The sequence below is a fragment of the Argiope bruennichi genome, chromosome 6 (assembly GCF_947563725.1).
Source record: "Argiope bruennichi chromosome 6, qqArgBrue1.1, whole genome shotgun sequence".
Classification (NCBI taxonomy): domain Eukaryota; kingdom Metazoa; phylum Arthropoda; class Arachnida; order Araneae; family Araneidae; genus Argiope; species Argiope bruennichi.
The window spans coordinates 51,793,286-51,810,440 of NC_079156.1; the positions used below are offsets into that span (position 1 = coordinate 51,793,286).

The following is a 17,155-nucleotide window of genomic DNA, read 5'->3' on the forward strand; positions in this document are numbered from 1 at the left end:
CCTGGGTTCGAGTCCCGGTTCGGGCATGGTTGTTCTTCATCTGTTCTATCTGTGAGATGTGTGAATGTAGTCCCCTGTAAAAATGTGTTGTGCAAGCGAATGTGATGCGTGAGTAGCTAAGACGCACTCTTGGCCGTAGTTGGCGCTACTAAAACCAGAGACGCTCCCTTGGCATAAAATCGCCGACTTCGTCAGCGAGCTTGTCCATAGCAAGTGCCATTAGAAACATCAACAACGTTTTCCCTTAACCCTTTCACTAATAACCCGGCTGAACCGACCGTGCAAATACTATACTGGCTTACTAGTTTCTATTTTAAACGAGGATTTTAAAATGTAAAGTGAGGACAACTTTGGTGATAACGCTTTTTACATCCTTCATCCCTCATTTAAAAGAGAAACCGGCCCGCCAGGCTAGAATATGAAAGACCGGGTCAGTAGTGAAAGGGTTAAATATCTTCAAAGCATTTCAAGAAAAAGGATTTTAGTACACCATTTTTAAACTCACAAAACACACACACACACACACACACACACACACACACACACACACACACACACACACACACACACACACACACACACACACACACACACACACACACTTCTTTCAGATCTATACCTTAATATTAGATCCTTTAATTTTTCACTGTTTTTGAAACTTTTTTTTTTTTTTTTTGCAGTCACTAAAAAGAGGATACAAATGCATCGAATATTTTCATTGGAAGAATAGAAACGTGTTATTTGCAAATAAGAACAACAATCATAGAACTGCACCCCCCCCCCGATTTAATCTTCCGGTTGAATATTTGATCCCTCCCCCGTGAATAGTGATTTCAGTGATTGATGCATAATAACTTCCATTAGGAAGGATGTCTGCGACGAACATTCAGTCAAAGCTCTGAACCGTTATTGAAGATGTTTCTATGGTTCATTGCTATAATATCCAGAAAAGCGAGAGCATGCTTACTTCAACGGCAACTTTTTATCTCTATACTTTAGTTATTGCCCTTGTGGCAAACAAATGCAAATTCATGTAGTATATAGAAATGTAGACACTAGTTTTATTTAGCAAGTAAATGAATAGTTAGGAATATCAACAAACCTGTTAAGAGATTCTTTGTAAATATGGTGTTTTTTTCTCAAGTCTGCATAGATTTATATTTTGGGGAAGAAAATAAAATATTTAGGGAAAAGTAGCTTTACGCCAAAGTCCTAGTCCAAAAGTTGGCATAGGTTTCAGTACTATTTACATACAAATTTCAACCACTTGGCTTAACGTATTTTTCAGTTACCGTATCCATTCAAAGTCGTCATCATAATCTGACCAAAGTTTAAAATTGCGAGATTCATTTCAGAATAATCCTTGTGTATTTTAAAAATGGTTTGTTAATAAATTAACAAATCATTAATTTAAGCTTCACTTAATAAATTAATTTAAGCTTCACTTAATAAATTAATTTAAGCTTCACTTGAAATGTTGGAAATAATTTTTTTTCTATATGTTTGGCTACATATGGACTTCCTGACAAATAAGTAGGCTTGGGAAAGTGTGATAAGACTTTGCCAAATTTTGCTACATGCAAATCATCATTCAGTATTTTTATATATCGACATTTGATGTCAGAACAAAAAGAAATATTAAATGATAATGTACAAAGGTTTGAAAGAAGAATGTTAAGTAAATTGTAAATGTCATAATTTCATAAAAATATATTACGAAATCGACATAAAAACTGAAAATGATTAAATGATATAGTATATAGAGATTAGTAATCAGTATGTTTCCGAAAAAAAAGCGTGTTAATTATTTAAAAAAAACAGTCTATACAATATTTTAATTCTAAATTTTAAATCTTAGGAATTCATACCATTTCTAATTACTATTTTTGTCTTCCGTTGCTTTTAATTTTTTGCCAGTGCAATTTGAAACATTAAAAAAGAAGCCAATACATCTCATTTCTTTCTGACAGGTAAGAAATTTCAATATATGATAGTTCCTAGAAAATAACGTAAATCTCGCCAAGCAACCACGGAAGACACTATGAGAACAAAATAATGCAATTGCCATAAAAATTAAATATAATTTCAAAATAATTTTTCATTAAATCCGAGCGCAATTCGTAAACAACTTAGAATTTATGTATAGCAAATGAAAAATTGAAAAGAAAACAAACACCCTAATTTCAGCCTGAGTTTTTTTTATTTATTTTATAAACGGGAATAAAGCTGAACAAAAAAATGAAACAACCGTAAAATGGAGCAACATGATTTGTGGCGCGTAATTTTGGGAATCCCACAAGTATATTTCAATTTTTAAGTAATGAATGTGCTTCTGCAATAAAAAAATAAGGTTAATGGACCTGAAGTAACACCGTTTCCGTTACAAATGATGAAATGGCGTGACAGTGGCAGTTTTGTTTGAAAATAATACTGCATAAAAAAAATTTACCTGCTTGCACCTTAACTGCTTTCGAATTTGAAAAAGAGTACTTTCTTTTTCTATAGGCTTAAATATACGCTAAGAATAGAGCGGGAAAGGAAAAAAACACTTTACCACAAAAATGCGTTCTTTTATAATTTATTCGCCTTAAGGATTTTTTTTGAAAGAGTGTTACGTAGAAGATGGAATATTCATGGGATATTTATTTCTTTTAATAATAATTATTTGACAATATCAAACAGATTTTTTTACGTATTGCATTGAAGTTGTTTTTATAGGAATATCAATTTCTTTTTAGATAACTACAGTACAATCCCGAGTGACCTTCCGCCTAATATTGGGGAAGGTCAGACCCGATAACAGAAAGGCCGGAGTTCTAAGAAGACAAAATTTTTATTTTGAAAGAGGATTTTTTTTGAAAGAGTGTTGCGTAGCAGATGGAATATTCATGGGATATTTTTTTCTTTTAATAATAATTATTTGATAATATCAAACAGATTTTTTTACGTATTGCATTGAAGTTGTTTTTATAGGAATATCAATTTCTTTTTAGATAACTACAGTACAATCCCAAGTGACCTTCCGCCTAATGTTGTGGAAGGTCAGACCCGATAACAGAAAGGCCGGAGTTCTAAGAAGACAAAATTTTTATACCAAAACTCATTGTTATAATACTTATTTTCTCATTTCTTACTGAGTACTAAACCTTGCATTTATCTCAAACCACGTAGAAGGTGTATTTATGAATAATGTATGTACTGTTGTGTGTGTATGTGTGACTTATGGCACTTTACAAGCCTGCTGACAGTTATCTGTCAGCGATATACGCCGAGTGAACGTCTCAGTAGCGTCAACTAGGGCCAAGAGTACGACCTAGCTACTTCATGCGACACATTGCACAACCCCCTTTTACGGGAGAGGCACATTCACACACCTCACAGATAGAACACAGAACAACTATGCCCGAACCAGGACTCGAACCCGGGAAGTCAGATCACGGGGAAGACTCGCTACCCCTATGCCAGGCCGCCGGCATACGAACTGTGCAGTTATAATCAGGAAGAGCGGCAACAATTCAGGTTGATAACCTGAACGAACACTAACGAAACAAGCAATGAGCAAAACGCTGCTCTTTTCTTGTCACCACTTGTATTTTGCACACGACACATGGTAGAATCTCAGCATATGTCCGCTTCCAATGCAACACCTTGGTGTCTTCATTTAATTACGATAAAAGAAAACTAGATCGGATAATATGGAAATCGGATAGTCGCGAACCGGATAATCGGGAGTGTATTGTAATTTGATTCAATCAGATCCATGAAGCGCTTTACACAGGCTTTAAATAATTCGAAATTATTTATTTTAATTGTATTTTTGGGGGGAATCGAGCTTCCACAATTTACTATTTATACGGGATTATTAACCCTATAATACATTGTTTGGCTATACGTTTTCAATTATAAGCTTCACAAGATTGTTCCATAAAGTAACAATGAGTGTTTGGAAATCCTTTTTCAAATGCTTTTTGATTAAAATTTGTTGATGGTAATAACGATACTAGAATTAGATTTAAATTGGAAGCTTGGAAAAACACCAAGATGGCTATTGTATGAATAAATCTACCTTTAAAAATACTATCAATTTTTTTTGCTTTGCAAAAAAATATATTGGTAAAGAGGGGCTTTTATTTTATTTGCAGAATTGTTGTAATGTCATTTGTGTCACTGGAATATTGTTTAATTCATAATGTAACCATTTAAAAAAATCACAAAAAAATATTTCCAAAATTTTTTTAATAATTTTTTAAAATACGTACATTTTTTTCTAAAAAAATAAAAAGCAACACATTATAGGTTTAAAAACAATCGCGGCGATATCAATGCGAACGCTGTGAAAAGGGAGCTTTCAATATTGATTGCGTAAGTCAGGATTTTTTTAATATTGGGAATGTGTACACCCAAGGATATCTGAAATAATTTCAGAGGGTATGTTGAAAAAAAAAATACGCAACAGTAGATATTGAAAGATGGATTGATGGATTTAAGAAGACATGAATTTTTTAAATTCAATTTAAGTAAACATTTTATTAGGAAGATCAGTACCTGTCAACAGGGATAGGATTACCGACTGACATCTGAGAATAATGAATTTATTTTAATAATCTTTATACAAAGGCACGGATAGCCGATTTGGCTAGTATTCTAGGATAAAACTTTATTTCTGAGAGGAATTTAGGATAATTCTGGTGTTAGTTGATTGCAACATATCCATTTCTTTGTCTCAGTTTTGTCATCCATATTATAAATGTTGTATTTGTATGATAATTGAAATTTAAGTATTATCAAATTTCGAAGTGAACATAATACGTACACAGTACAATAATTTTATATTAATATAAAATATGCATATTATACTATAAATTTATAGTATCAAAATACAGGTATAGAGTACCTGTATGAATAGTATATGTACTGGGTAAGGCTGAGGTACACGAAGCAGTGATGATGAGTCAAAGGGACGAAATAAAAAGGGATCGAAAAACTTTAGAGTATTAATTGATGAATTATGGGCTTTTCTTGGTAAAACGATCAAATTCCATGCAGTTGTATACTTTTCATACAAGTTGTATAATGTACGGCATATGATTTTTTATAGTATGGATAGCATCTATACCCTTTCATGGCAGATATTGTGAAACATGATCGCAGCTTTTGATTTCCTGTTAGATACCAGAATGTTCGTTCTGTATGTGGGTATCTAAATTTTCTGAAAATAATTTTTATCAGATTCTGTTTTAGAGCCTCCTTAATGTTCAAAAATGAATGAAGAAGGATACATCAAATTTTGTTTGTATATTTAATAACTGATCCATGAGATTTTTCTTGGTCACTCGGGCAACATTTCTATAGTATCCATTTTACATCAAATACTGTACTATAGAGACCTTTGGTCGCAAGTATAAAAGAGAGTTCATTCTACGCCAGATATTGTGTCCGTTGAATATCTCCATGTTAACTCTGCATGTGGCTATATAAATCTTCTGAAATTAATCCCTTTGTCTTCATTTCTTTATGATATACTGAAAACCTTGCATTGACGAATCCTTTAGGTTGAAGAGTGAACGAACTGAATATAGAGAAAAATTTTTTCGCATAGAAGTGAAACGTACTACTACATGTCTGTTTCTCATGTCACTAAGGGTAATCACATAGAGCAATATGTGCTCTAACAAAGCTGTGAAACGTACTACCGCATGGCTGTTGCTTATGTCACCAACGGTAATCACATAGAATAATATGTGCTCTAACAAAGCTGTGAAACACATTACCACATGGCTGTTGCTCATGTCATTAAGGGTAATCACATAGTGCAATATGTGCTCTTACAAAGCTGTGAAAAGTACTACCACATGGCTGTTGCTCATGTCATTAACAGTAATTACATAGAGTAATATGTTCTCTAAAAGAGCCGTGAAATGTTCTACCGCATGGCTGTTGCTTATGTCACCAACGGTAATCACATAGAATAATATGTGCTCTAACAAAGCTGTGAAACATATTACCACATGGCTGTTGCTCATGTCATTAAGGGTAATCACATAGAGCAATATGTGCTCTTACAAAGCTGTGAAAAGTACTACCACATGACTGTTGCTCATGTCATTAACAGTAATTACATCGAGTAATATGTTCTCTAAAAGAGCCGTGAAATGTTCTACCGCATGGCTGTTGCTTATGTCACTAACGGTAATCACATAGAATAATATGTGCTCTAACAAAGCTGTGAAACATATTATCACATGGCTGTTGCTCAGGTCATTAAGGGTAATCACATAGAGCAATATGTGCTCAAAGAAAACTATGAAATATACAACCACTTGCCTATGTGACCAAGTACAATCAAATAGAGTAACATGTGTTCAAATAAAACTGTGAGATGCATTATAATTTGGCTGTTGCTCATGCGACCAAGAGCCACATAGAACAATATGTATTCAAACAAAATTATAAACTACCTTTCTATGCATTGTTTTCAAACTTTTTTTTCTATCATTGTTTATAAGAAAGTTATAGTATTCTATAATCACGATTTGAATAACTATTCAATTAAAAAAACAATAAAAAATGATATCACTTTAGCTTTATTAATTATCATTTCAATCGAGCATTCCGACGTCAAAACACACATTTTTCATTGCTGTTATTCTGCTATCACTTTAAATTACAGCAATAAATAAACTTCTTTCTTATCAGTGTCAGTTTTGTTTTCAAAATTGATAATTAATTCAAATAAACATAAATCATTCTCTGCGACAAAAACAACAATAAAAAGAGCTGTAAATAAATCAATTTTGTCAATAAATTAATATTCTGCAGAAAATAAACACCCTTGGTACTTTTTTTGACAGCATTTATAACAAGTAAGATCATATCACATAATATGTGTGACATTCCGTTCCGGTTATAAATCAGGCAAAAATATGAATAACCGATGAAACGATAGCTGATCGAAATAAATTTAACGTGCCACTATTTTAATTAATTTAATTTATATGAATGTCAGTTTACATTAAATATGATTTGAAGATTTACGTTTGATGATAACATCATTTTTTAGATTTATAATAGATTTAAAATAGACTTTAGTTGGTTGAAAACTGATTTCAAGGTTTCAGAGATGCAATTAGCTGTGCTATTGTTTCTCAGAAAAATTTTCACAACGAAGAAAAATTCAGCAGAATGATCAAAGCAAAATTTCATGCTACATTCTTCATAAACATAAATATCCTTTAAAAATATTCGAATAATTTTTTTTTCTTTTTCTCAAGAATGTTTTAACTAAGTCATCTGAATGTGGATCTTTGGCATAAGTTATATGTAATTTGTGATTGCATTTGGTGATTTTGGCAGCTCAAAACAATCATTTCAATTACTTCAGCGCAAAGTAAATCTTTTAATGTCAATATTTATTTATTTTCCAAATTTCAACAGGATTCAGAAGGAAAAAGATGACAACTTTATTAAATTTGAAAGTAAAAAAATACAGAACATTCCTATAGGAGATAAATTTTCCTCTTTTTAACACAGGGTATATCATTATTCGTAAGGATATCATAGTATGTAGATTAACTCTGCAAATAGCCATTACCTTTCCCTTCGTAAGGATATCATATCATAAAGATATCATAATATGTAGATGCAGCTCTGCAAATAGCCATTATCTTTCCCTTCGTAAGGATATCACAGTATGTAGATGCAGCTCTGCAAATAGCTATTACCTTTCCCTTCGTAAGGATATCATATCATAAAGATATCATAATATGTAGATGTAGCTCTGCAAATAGTCCTTATCTTTCCCTTCGTAAGGATATCATATATCATAAGGATACCATAGTATGCAGATGTAGCTCTGCAAATAGCCATTATCTTTCCCTTCGTAAGGATATCATATATCATAAGGATACCATAGTATGCAGATGCAGCTCTGCAAATAGCCATTACCTTTCCCTTCGTAAGGATATCATAGTATATAAATGCAGCTCTGCAAATAGCCATTACCTTTCCCTTCGTAAGGATATCATATCATAAAGATATCATAATATGTAGATGTAGCTCTGCAAATAGCCCTTATCTTTCCCTTCGTAAGGATAACATATATCATAAGGATACCATAGTATGCAGATGTAGCTCTGGAAATAGCCATTACCTTTCCCTTCGTAAGGATATCATATCATAAAGATATCATAATATGTAGATGCAGCTCTGCAAATAGCCATTATCTTTTCCTTCGTAAGGATATCATATATCATAAGGATATCATAGTATGCAGATGTAGCTCTGCAAATAGTCATTACCGTTCCCCTGCACACATATGAAATATACAAAGAGAAAATATTTAGATAATTAAGAAATTCGATCTCAAGAGTTTGATGAATCTGTAGGTCTTAGATCTACATGAGTTCAAAAAAAAAACATCGAGATTAAATTTCGAAAATCTTGGTGGATATTTATTAGGAATTTTGGCAATTAATTTATGAAATAACTTTGATTTCCAAATCAATATTGTATCGCGTACTTAACAATAGGTGGTATCAGCACCAGAATTATAAACTTCCTAGACATCTTGGAAATGTTTGCCAGACATGGTAGACAGAGTTGCACATATGAGGGATTCCTGAGCATCTGCTAAGAGAATCTTCATTTCGGCATTCATAACTAGATTAATTGATCATATCAACGACATCTCAGCTGTCTACATTGAAGAGAACATGACCATTATTCCATGATGTGGCAATGAGATCAAAGTTAACGTCAGCAGATCCTAAATACAACGCGCATGGCTCATTTTAAAATTGGGAAAAACATCTTAACGATTGACATAAAGTATATTATACAGTTTGACTAGAACAAAATTAAAAGTCTCCCATCGGGAAATTTATTCCAAATTTATTTCTTAGTAAAAAAAAAAAGAAGAAAAAAAAAAGAAGAAGAAGAACGAGCCAATGAATATCGAATCCTTTTTTGAATAAAAAAAAATGTAACGTAAAGTTTGGTTAACATCTTCGATCGATATTTTGATATGCATATGTAGTAAAGGGATACGCATTAACGTGACGTCTCCAGTAATGAAAATAATAAGGAATCTCGTGCATGTGTAATGCCATCTACCGCGTCTGATAAACATTTCTGATCAAAAACGGCTAAGAGATTCTGAGTCATTTAGGTGTATGATAAGCTTCCTAGAAGTATATAACCGAGATGCTGAGACATTCTGTATATGATGCTAAGCATTGTATCATTGCTTTGAGCTAATCGCTTCACTTGATATTTAAATATAGTTATTTAATCGGAATCATGTTTGACTTTGTCTATCTGATAACCACAGTTGATATGTAAATGTCATAGTTCTGTTGAGCATAAATAACTGTTATTAGATTATTAAATTGTATTCTAAGTGAGTGTCGTGTTTTTTCGTGTTCCTGTTGTCTTGTGAAAGGTGGAACTTAGAAAATAATGAAATAACTGTTCCTGAAATTCGTCTATTATTTTCTTCTAGCTCATAATGAACTTATAAAGAGTCTCATCCGTCTACACTGTTTAAATAACCAGTAGGTTATAGTTGCAGGCGCATGAAGCAGTGCAATGACCATCGGTTTGTCTATTTATGGATATATAAAGGCAATAAGTCAAAAACAATAGAAAGTAAAATAAATGGAATTCAGTAAGTGATTTTGGAATAAGTATTTTCTATTTTCATGGTATGAAACTTTAGCTTCGATTGGTCAAAGGGGGGAGAAATTTCCAAGCGCATTCTCACTATATTCCCAATTTCAACATAAAACAATATTATGTACGAATATACGGCATTTGAGGGAGAAGACTCCCATCGGTTAAATATATTTTTATGATATTTCGATATATAAGGATTTAAGAGGCTTTTCTCTCATCAATCTTTAAAAATTAGAAATTCTTGCTGTTTTTATAAATGATATTTCGATAGATAGGGACTTAAGAGGCTTTTCTCTCATCAATCTTTAAAAATTAGAAATTCTTGCTGTTTTTATAAATGATATTTCGATAGATAGGGATTTAAGAGGCTTTTCTCTCATCAATCTTTAAAGAATTAGAAATTCTTGCTGTTTTTATAAATGATATTTCGATAGATAGGGATTTAAGAGGCTTTTCTCTCATCAATCTTTAAAGAATTAGAAATTCTTGCTGTTTTTATAAATGATATTTCGATAGATAGGGATTTAAGAGGCCTTTCTCTCACCAGTCTTTAAAAATTAGAAATTCTTGCTGTTTTTATAAATGATATTTCGATAGATAGGGATTTAAGAGGCCTTTCTCTCACCAGTCTTTAAAAAATTAGAAATTCTTGCTGTTTTTATAAATGATATTTCGATAGATAGGGATTTAAGAGGCCTTTCTCTCACCAGTCTTTAAAAAATTAGAAATTCTTGCTGTTTTTATAAACAAGTATCATGCCGGAAATATTTAGAAATTTTCAATATAATGGATCGATAGGAGATTGATCATAATTTTAATCATCAATTAAATACACTTATGACATTGATTGTTAATCTTTAAAAAAACATCCAAAAACGAATGACAAAATAAGTACCTTTTCTTTTTTTGCCTGCAGGTATATAAACATAATTATTCTAGGAATTAGTTGAACGAGATATTACATACTCTGCAGATTAACTTTAAAGATGCATTTATAATGGAAAGGATCGATTCTTTGCAGATTAATTTACTTCATTTATCCAGGTAAAAAAATACAAAAAAAACCCTCTATTTCGTAATAATAGTCAAGAGACCTAAAAGGAATAAAATTTAAATGGCCATACTTACAGAGATTCTAAACTGCTCAGGGGCTCGAGTGCAGCTGTTGGGACTTCGGTCAGGACGTTGTTTTGAAGCCACCTGAAATGACAAGGTAGTAATTTATTGTCATATTTTCAGAATACAAATTCATTTTAATAAAATTAATAAGACTGATGAATTGATGTGCTTCTTGTTGACGTTCATGCAATGGGAAAGCAAAAGGTACATTAATAAGATTTTAAAGACACTGAAAACTGTCATTTAAGGATATAATAAGATTCTATGGAAAATAACAGAAATGCCTTAGATGAGTATATAGATATGAAGCATGGAATTAACATTTCTATGTCATTTTTTATTCGAATCCAATTTCATTCTTTTAAATGCTTTTATATAAAAGATGAATTGGCTGTCATCACTTTATATAAGCTGGCATCGAATTACGTTATTTAAAAAAGAAATATAAACTAAAATTATGTCATGCAGAGTCCCTATAATTTCATACGAAAATTGCATAGAATCTCTACAAATTTGGAGAAGTCTTGACAGAATCGATAACTACAGAGAAAGACTAACAGGGAAAGTGTTAACTAATTAGATAGTAATGATTGCTTCTATGTGCGCTATACTTTGGTTATATGTTTCCTCATTTCAAAAATTTGTAAATTTTCTGTTTGAAATTATTTCTCTGTTATTGTTAAGTGAAAAAAATTCCTTCACTTGAAGAATCATCTGGTGACAAATTGTTTAGTATTAAGTTAAATGATGATGGAAGAGAATGTGGAAACGTTATTCCACTTTTCTTTAAATGAAAATGAAAAATTTAGAAATCATTTTGTTTGTCAAAATGTGAGTAAAACACATTCCATTAACTCAGTTTTATTCATAATGCTGTACTTAATGCTAGCAAACAAATCGAACATCAAATGGTGATTAAATTTTTTCTTTAACCCTTTATATACTAACGGTGCTTAAAAGCCCCGTTCAAATCATGCTAACATTTCTATAATGTGATTATTTTTTTATATAATCAAGAGAATAGTAACAGCATAATTCTGATAGCAAGCAGTATATTAAAAATGACTCAACAACAGCAGTAGGTTAAAATGACTGCTACTTGCAAAAAAAAGTAGATTAAAAAAAGGTAGAAATTAAAAACTTTTAATTATTATTTAAATTAATTAAGGCATTTCAATTAATTAAAAAGCCTTTTCTCTTGTGGTATTTCGCACTAAAATTTATCAAATGAAGACAAAAAAATTTGAAAAATTGGAGGTAAAATAATTTGATAAACAAAGAATTAAACGCCTACATGCATACACTTTATTCGAATAAAATAAGAGACACATACAAGTAAGAATTTTCAAATGCATTTAAGATGAATTCTTAAGTTCAAATTTTAATTGTCCGATTATTACCTAATTTAAATTTTGTCACTAAGTAAAAATAACCACATATCATATTTATTACTTAAAATTATTTTTAGATAATTGGTTTTAAATGAATTTGAATTATGTGTCGTCTCATTTATTTATTGCTTTATGACAGTTCCTTGAAAGATGCATAAATGGAGCTTAATCAGATTGGACAGAAAGAGTCAATTCATACATATATATATAACATCCATGACAAAAGCGAACACGTCATTTAAATTTTCATATCAATTCCACAACTAGCAGGCAGAAAAAGGAGATGACGTCACACAGCAAGGTAAGATAACGAGCAAACGAGCAGAAAGATCTGAATACCATGCATAAATGGTTTGTAACTGTTATATGACATGAATCATAAATCATAAATTGATACAATTGAATAAATTTTATGATTTTAATTAATTTGAAATTTTACAACTAATTTATGAATGCAATTTAATTTACAAAAATTAATGTAAGAATTTAAAATAAACTATTAGTAAAATAAGATTAAACTAATAGTTATAACGATAGGTTAAAAGGTACTGCTTTTATTATAAAAAGTAACTATTACAAATCTATAAACAAACAAAGTACAAAAGAAGTATACTCACAATGAGCGTAATTTAGTGATACTAATAAATACATTAGATGAAAGAGTAGAAATGTTGTTGTGCGCTAGATTTCTGAAAATTTTTGAAAGAAAGAGTGCTTTAGATATTTTGAAAAAGAATACGACATAAAACATCAATTAGAATATTGATAAATAATTTAGATAACATGATAAAAAATCACAAGTGAATAGAAAAAAAAATAAACAGATAAGTAACTTTCTGTTTAAAAAAATAAAATACAAATATAAAAATGAAATCTTAAATTTTTTTAATTAAATCTTTACAATTAAAATCGAAATGCTTATAATTTAATCATATGCCAACATTTTCATTTTAGAAAAAAGTTGGGTAAACATTATAAACAAGTGCAAGAAAGGACTAAACAGAGAAGAGATAAATAACTTTAGCTTTCAAATTCATTTTTGGATTAAAAGCAACAAATAAAAAACATGAATTATAACTCTTATTTATAGAACTTTCTTTCTGCAAGAAAAGCATACTAAATGAATAAATTATTAATCAATAGTTGATGATGTCGTGTCCGCGTTACCACGGAAAGGGGGTGCAGTAGTTTCTGAGGGTAAAGACCTCTGAGCACCCGAGAGCAGAAGTCTGACTTCTAGCTCATATGAAGATGACACTCACACGTTCGCTTGCACAGCCCCTTTTTACAGGGGGGCACATTCACACCCCTCACAAATAGAACACAGATAAAAAACCATGCAGGAACCGGGATTCGAACCCGGGACGCCCAGATCACGGGGAAGATGCGCAACCCCTATGCAAGGACGCCGGGTAATCAATAGTTAAAGAATTATTATTGACAAAATCTTATCCAGAAAGGTGAATCATTCTGCAATGTATATTATTTGCTAAATATAATTTCTTGACACATTTAAAAGATTTAAATTTTAAAATAACTTTAAAGGTTTGATAATTTATTTAAGTTATCGTAAATATCATTTTATAGATACATTTCACTATTTCTCAGATGGACAATGCCTTAAACTTTTTATTAAAAAGTTAAACAAATACATTTACATCCAAAAATTTAATATTTTTTTCTATTAAACTTATAAAACATTTTGCACAATGAGTATGGTATACTTACAATTCCAGTAAACTGGATAAATTGAAGAAAGCTGAATCTTCAAGTTTTGTAATGTTATTATCACTAAGGTACCTGCAATAAGATAAAAAAATTCATTACTAAAAGATTCTATGAGTCTTATTTAAGCATGTAAAGTAATAGCTACAATTGTGAAAAATTATTACTTTTTTTTCCAATAATTTCTACGAAGTTTTAAAGATGGAATATTGCAATAACATGGATATGTTCATATGGTACCCATATATAAAATGGATATGGTACCCATGGATAAAACAATATTAGTTGGTATGCTGTTTATGGATAAAATTTTAATGAATTTGTTAATGTTTACGTTTGTAGTATTATTTGTAGGCTTGTTATTTATGGATACAATGCTTTTTGCGGATACTGTGCCTATGAAAAACCATAAGTCTTCTACCTATAGATAAAATCTTATTTTCAGGAATTGTGTTAATTAATAAAGTTAGTTAATAAAGTAATAATTTGCAATCATTATACCAATGAATTAAAAAATATATTTGAAGTTACAATTAAATTCAAAATTACCTTTTAAAAAGTTTTAAATGTTCTGTTTGTACTTGAGATTATGAAATGTAATATTGTCGAGGAGGAGTTTTACGATATTTCACTGGAAACATGTAATGATTTTGGTTTATATTTAATTACAAACGATTGTGATGAATTCGGTTTATATTTGAGTGCTAATACTCCAGACACATGATTTTATTTGATAGAAATAATATACAGGATGGTCATAAAATAAATTTTTCGATTTGGAGACATCTGGGGATAAAGTTAATAGACGGAAATGAAATAAAATTTCATGTGCAGTTTGTGGAAGGCATGGGAAGAAGAATTTCACAGAAAAAAAAATTGCAGGTACAATGTGTTATACAGAAAGGTATAATCAGAAAATTATTGTTAATAATTGATATTTTTTGTGACTTACTTATTAAGTGTCATTTATTTCTGTAAGTGCATTTTTTTATCATTCCTAGAATAATTATATTTTCTAAAATACATTCCGAACAGTCATTATAAATATTGATTACACTGCTTTCGTTACAACAAAGAAAAAATTTCTTCTATCGATAACTTGTTACTATTTTTTGTTGCATTGGGTTTCTTTTCCAGGGTACGTGAAATTTGGTTTCCTTTCGTTTATTAATATTAGCAGCAGATATCTTTAAATAGTGAAAGTTATTAAGGCCACTCTGTTTCTATAGATAGACTCAGTGATAAATTTACTCTTTTTGACAAAATAAAAATCAAATTTCTATTCCTGGCGACATCCCTAAGCCTAAATGATATCTTATTCCCTAAAGTTTAGTTTTAGTAAGTTTATTTTTATCATTCATAGAGTAATGAAATTTTGTAAAATCAATTCCGAATAGTCGTTGTAATTATTAATTCTACTATTTTTGATCCAATAGTGCTGAAATCTCTCTTATCAGTAACTTGTTGCTATCTTTTTACTGCGATTTTTTCTGCGGATTTATATTCCAGGTGTATACAAAATTTGGTTTCCTTCATATTAGTAGCAGATACATTCAAACAAGAAAAGTTATTAAAGGCCACTTTTCTTCTATAGAAGACTTCAGTGATGAAATTTCACTTTTTAACAAAATAAAAATCAAATTTCTAATCCTGGTGACACCCATAACCCTAAATGATATCTTATTCACTAAAATTTAATTTTAAGTCATTCCAAAATTTTTATTATCAGATATTTTTATCGTGCTGAAAAGCATACTCTCAAATTTATGAATAATAATAATAAAAAAAAGAAATGAAAGATGTTAGTTCATGAAAGAAAGTAAGAACAAAAAGAATTTATCTTTAACACTCGAATTAATTCATGTTGGTTGGAGATTTTCATTAAAATTCAGAAACTGCTGTAAAGTAAGAGCGCATTTAAATTTCTAATGAGAACTTACCATTTTATTCACTTGTTAAGAATGAAAGCGATTTGCTTTCCAGCAGAAAAATCGATCAAGGATCGATTCAGGTTTTGAAAGTTCTTAAAATATAAACTCGGGAACAGAATAATGGTTAACTGCAGTTTTAAATTTTTCTTTTAAATAAATTAGCATCCGATTTTGATGCTAATCGAAGACTATTATAGAATGGAACTTGTCAATGTGACATTTGGTCGGTTAACGAACACGACACCTGAACGGACAGACCCCCTTTCCTTCTTGGAACTTCTCAAACATACAAGCAAAGAGTTGTATTATACCAACGAATTAAGCATGTACCAAGCCCTCATACAGCACAGAATATATTGTAGAAATATGTGCTACTGATTTAGACATTTCACTTTTTATTAATATTAAAATATTTATATATTTATTATAAAAAAATAGATAATTAAAATAAAACATTTCAACTTTTTAACACGAAAATAAAAATTGTACTTTTAAATTTATATATTTTTGATCAAGAAATGAAAAAAAAATTAAAAGAATTATTTCATGATTATCAATTAAATAGAGAGAAAATATCCTAAACGCACTGGTGCCATGAGTGTTATTTTCCAAATTTAATTAAATGACCTGACTTGATAAATGACGATTATAAATATCTTAAAATTTTAAAATAGTATATTTTCATCTAGGAAACAGTAAAGTGTTAAATTTCAAAATTCTGGAATATCGCGGGAAAAAATGACAGAATAAAACAAGACAAGTTAAATAAGAGTGTAAGAAAAAAATTCCTGTTATTTATTAGGTGGTTAGGTATAATGTGAATATGAACTGACGGTTTCACAGTGTTAGCGAAATGCAAGATCGAATGGCCATCACACGTTGCGAATAATCTTGAAGGTATCTGAAATGAGCTATCTCATGGATATTACAGTTGTGATCCAGAGAAGTCATATAGGAAAATTATTAAGTACGTGAACCAAACTTTAAACTTCAATTCAACAGCAAGTTGAATCAAAATCTTTTGCACTATGACATCCACTCACAACACAAATGAGCTAGACATAATTTAGTACAAAACTGCATTGCATTTTAAAACACATCTCCACTACGATTCCAACCACACAACGCAAATGAGCTAGACATAGCGTTCATGTAATTTTGTTATTTGTAATTATAATTTTTTTGTGCATAATTATTCATATGCTGAATTGGCTAATTAATATTGTTAATAGATGGCGCTGCATGTACTCTCTAAACTGTATATTTCGAAAGTGAGTGTTTTATCTAACTTCCGTGTCTGTTTTGGAATAAACTGAT

At 30.5% G+C, this 17,155-nt stretch overlaps 1 protein-coding gene across 1 annotated transcript in view; it reads right to left on the reverse strand.

Moving 5' to 3' along the window:
- LOC129972498 (leucine-rich repeat-containing G-protein coupled receptor 5-like) overlaps nucleotides 1–17,155 on the reverse strand; it is a 298,104-nt gene that overhangs the window by 70,003 nt on the left and 210,946 nt on the right. The window contains exons 2-4 of the mRNA XM_056086650.1: nucleotides 13,911–13,982; nucleotides 12,800–12,871; nucleotides 10,801–10,872 (exon numbers count right to left, since the gene is read on the reverse strand). Of these exons, the coding sequence (XP_055942625.1) occupies nucleotides 10,801–10,872; nucleotides 12,800–12,871; nucleotides 13,911–13,982 (216 nt within the window). The remainder of the gene's footprint in view (nucleotides 1–10,800; nucleotides 10,873–12,799; nucleotides 12,872–13,910; nucleotides 13,983–17,155) is intronic.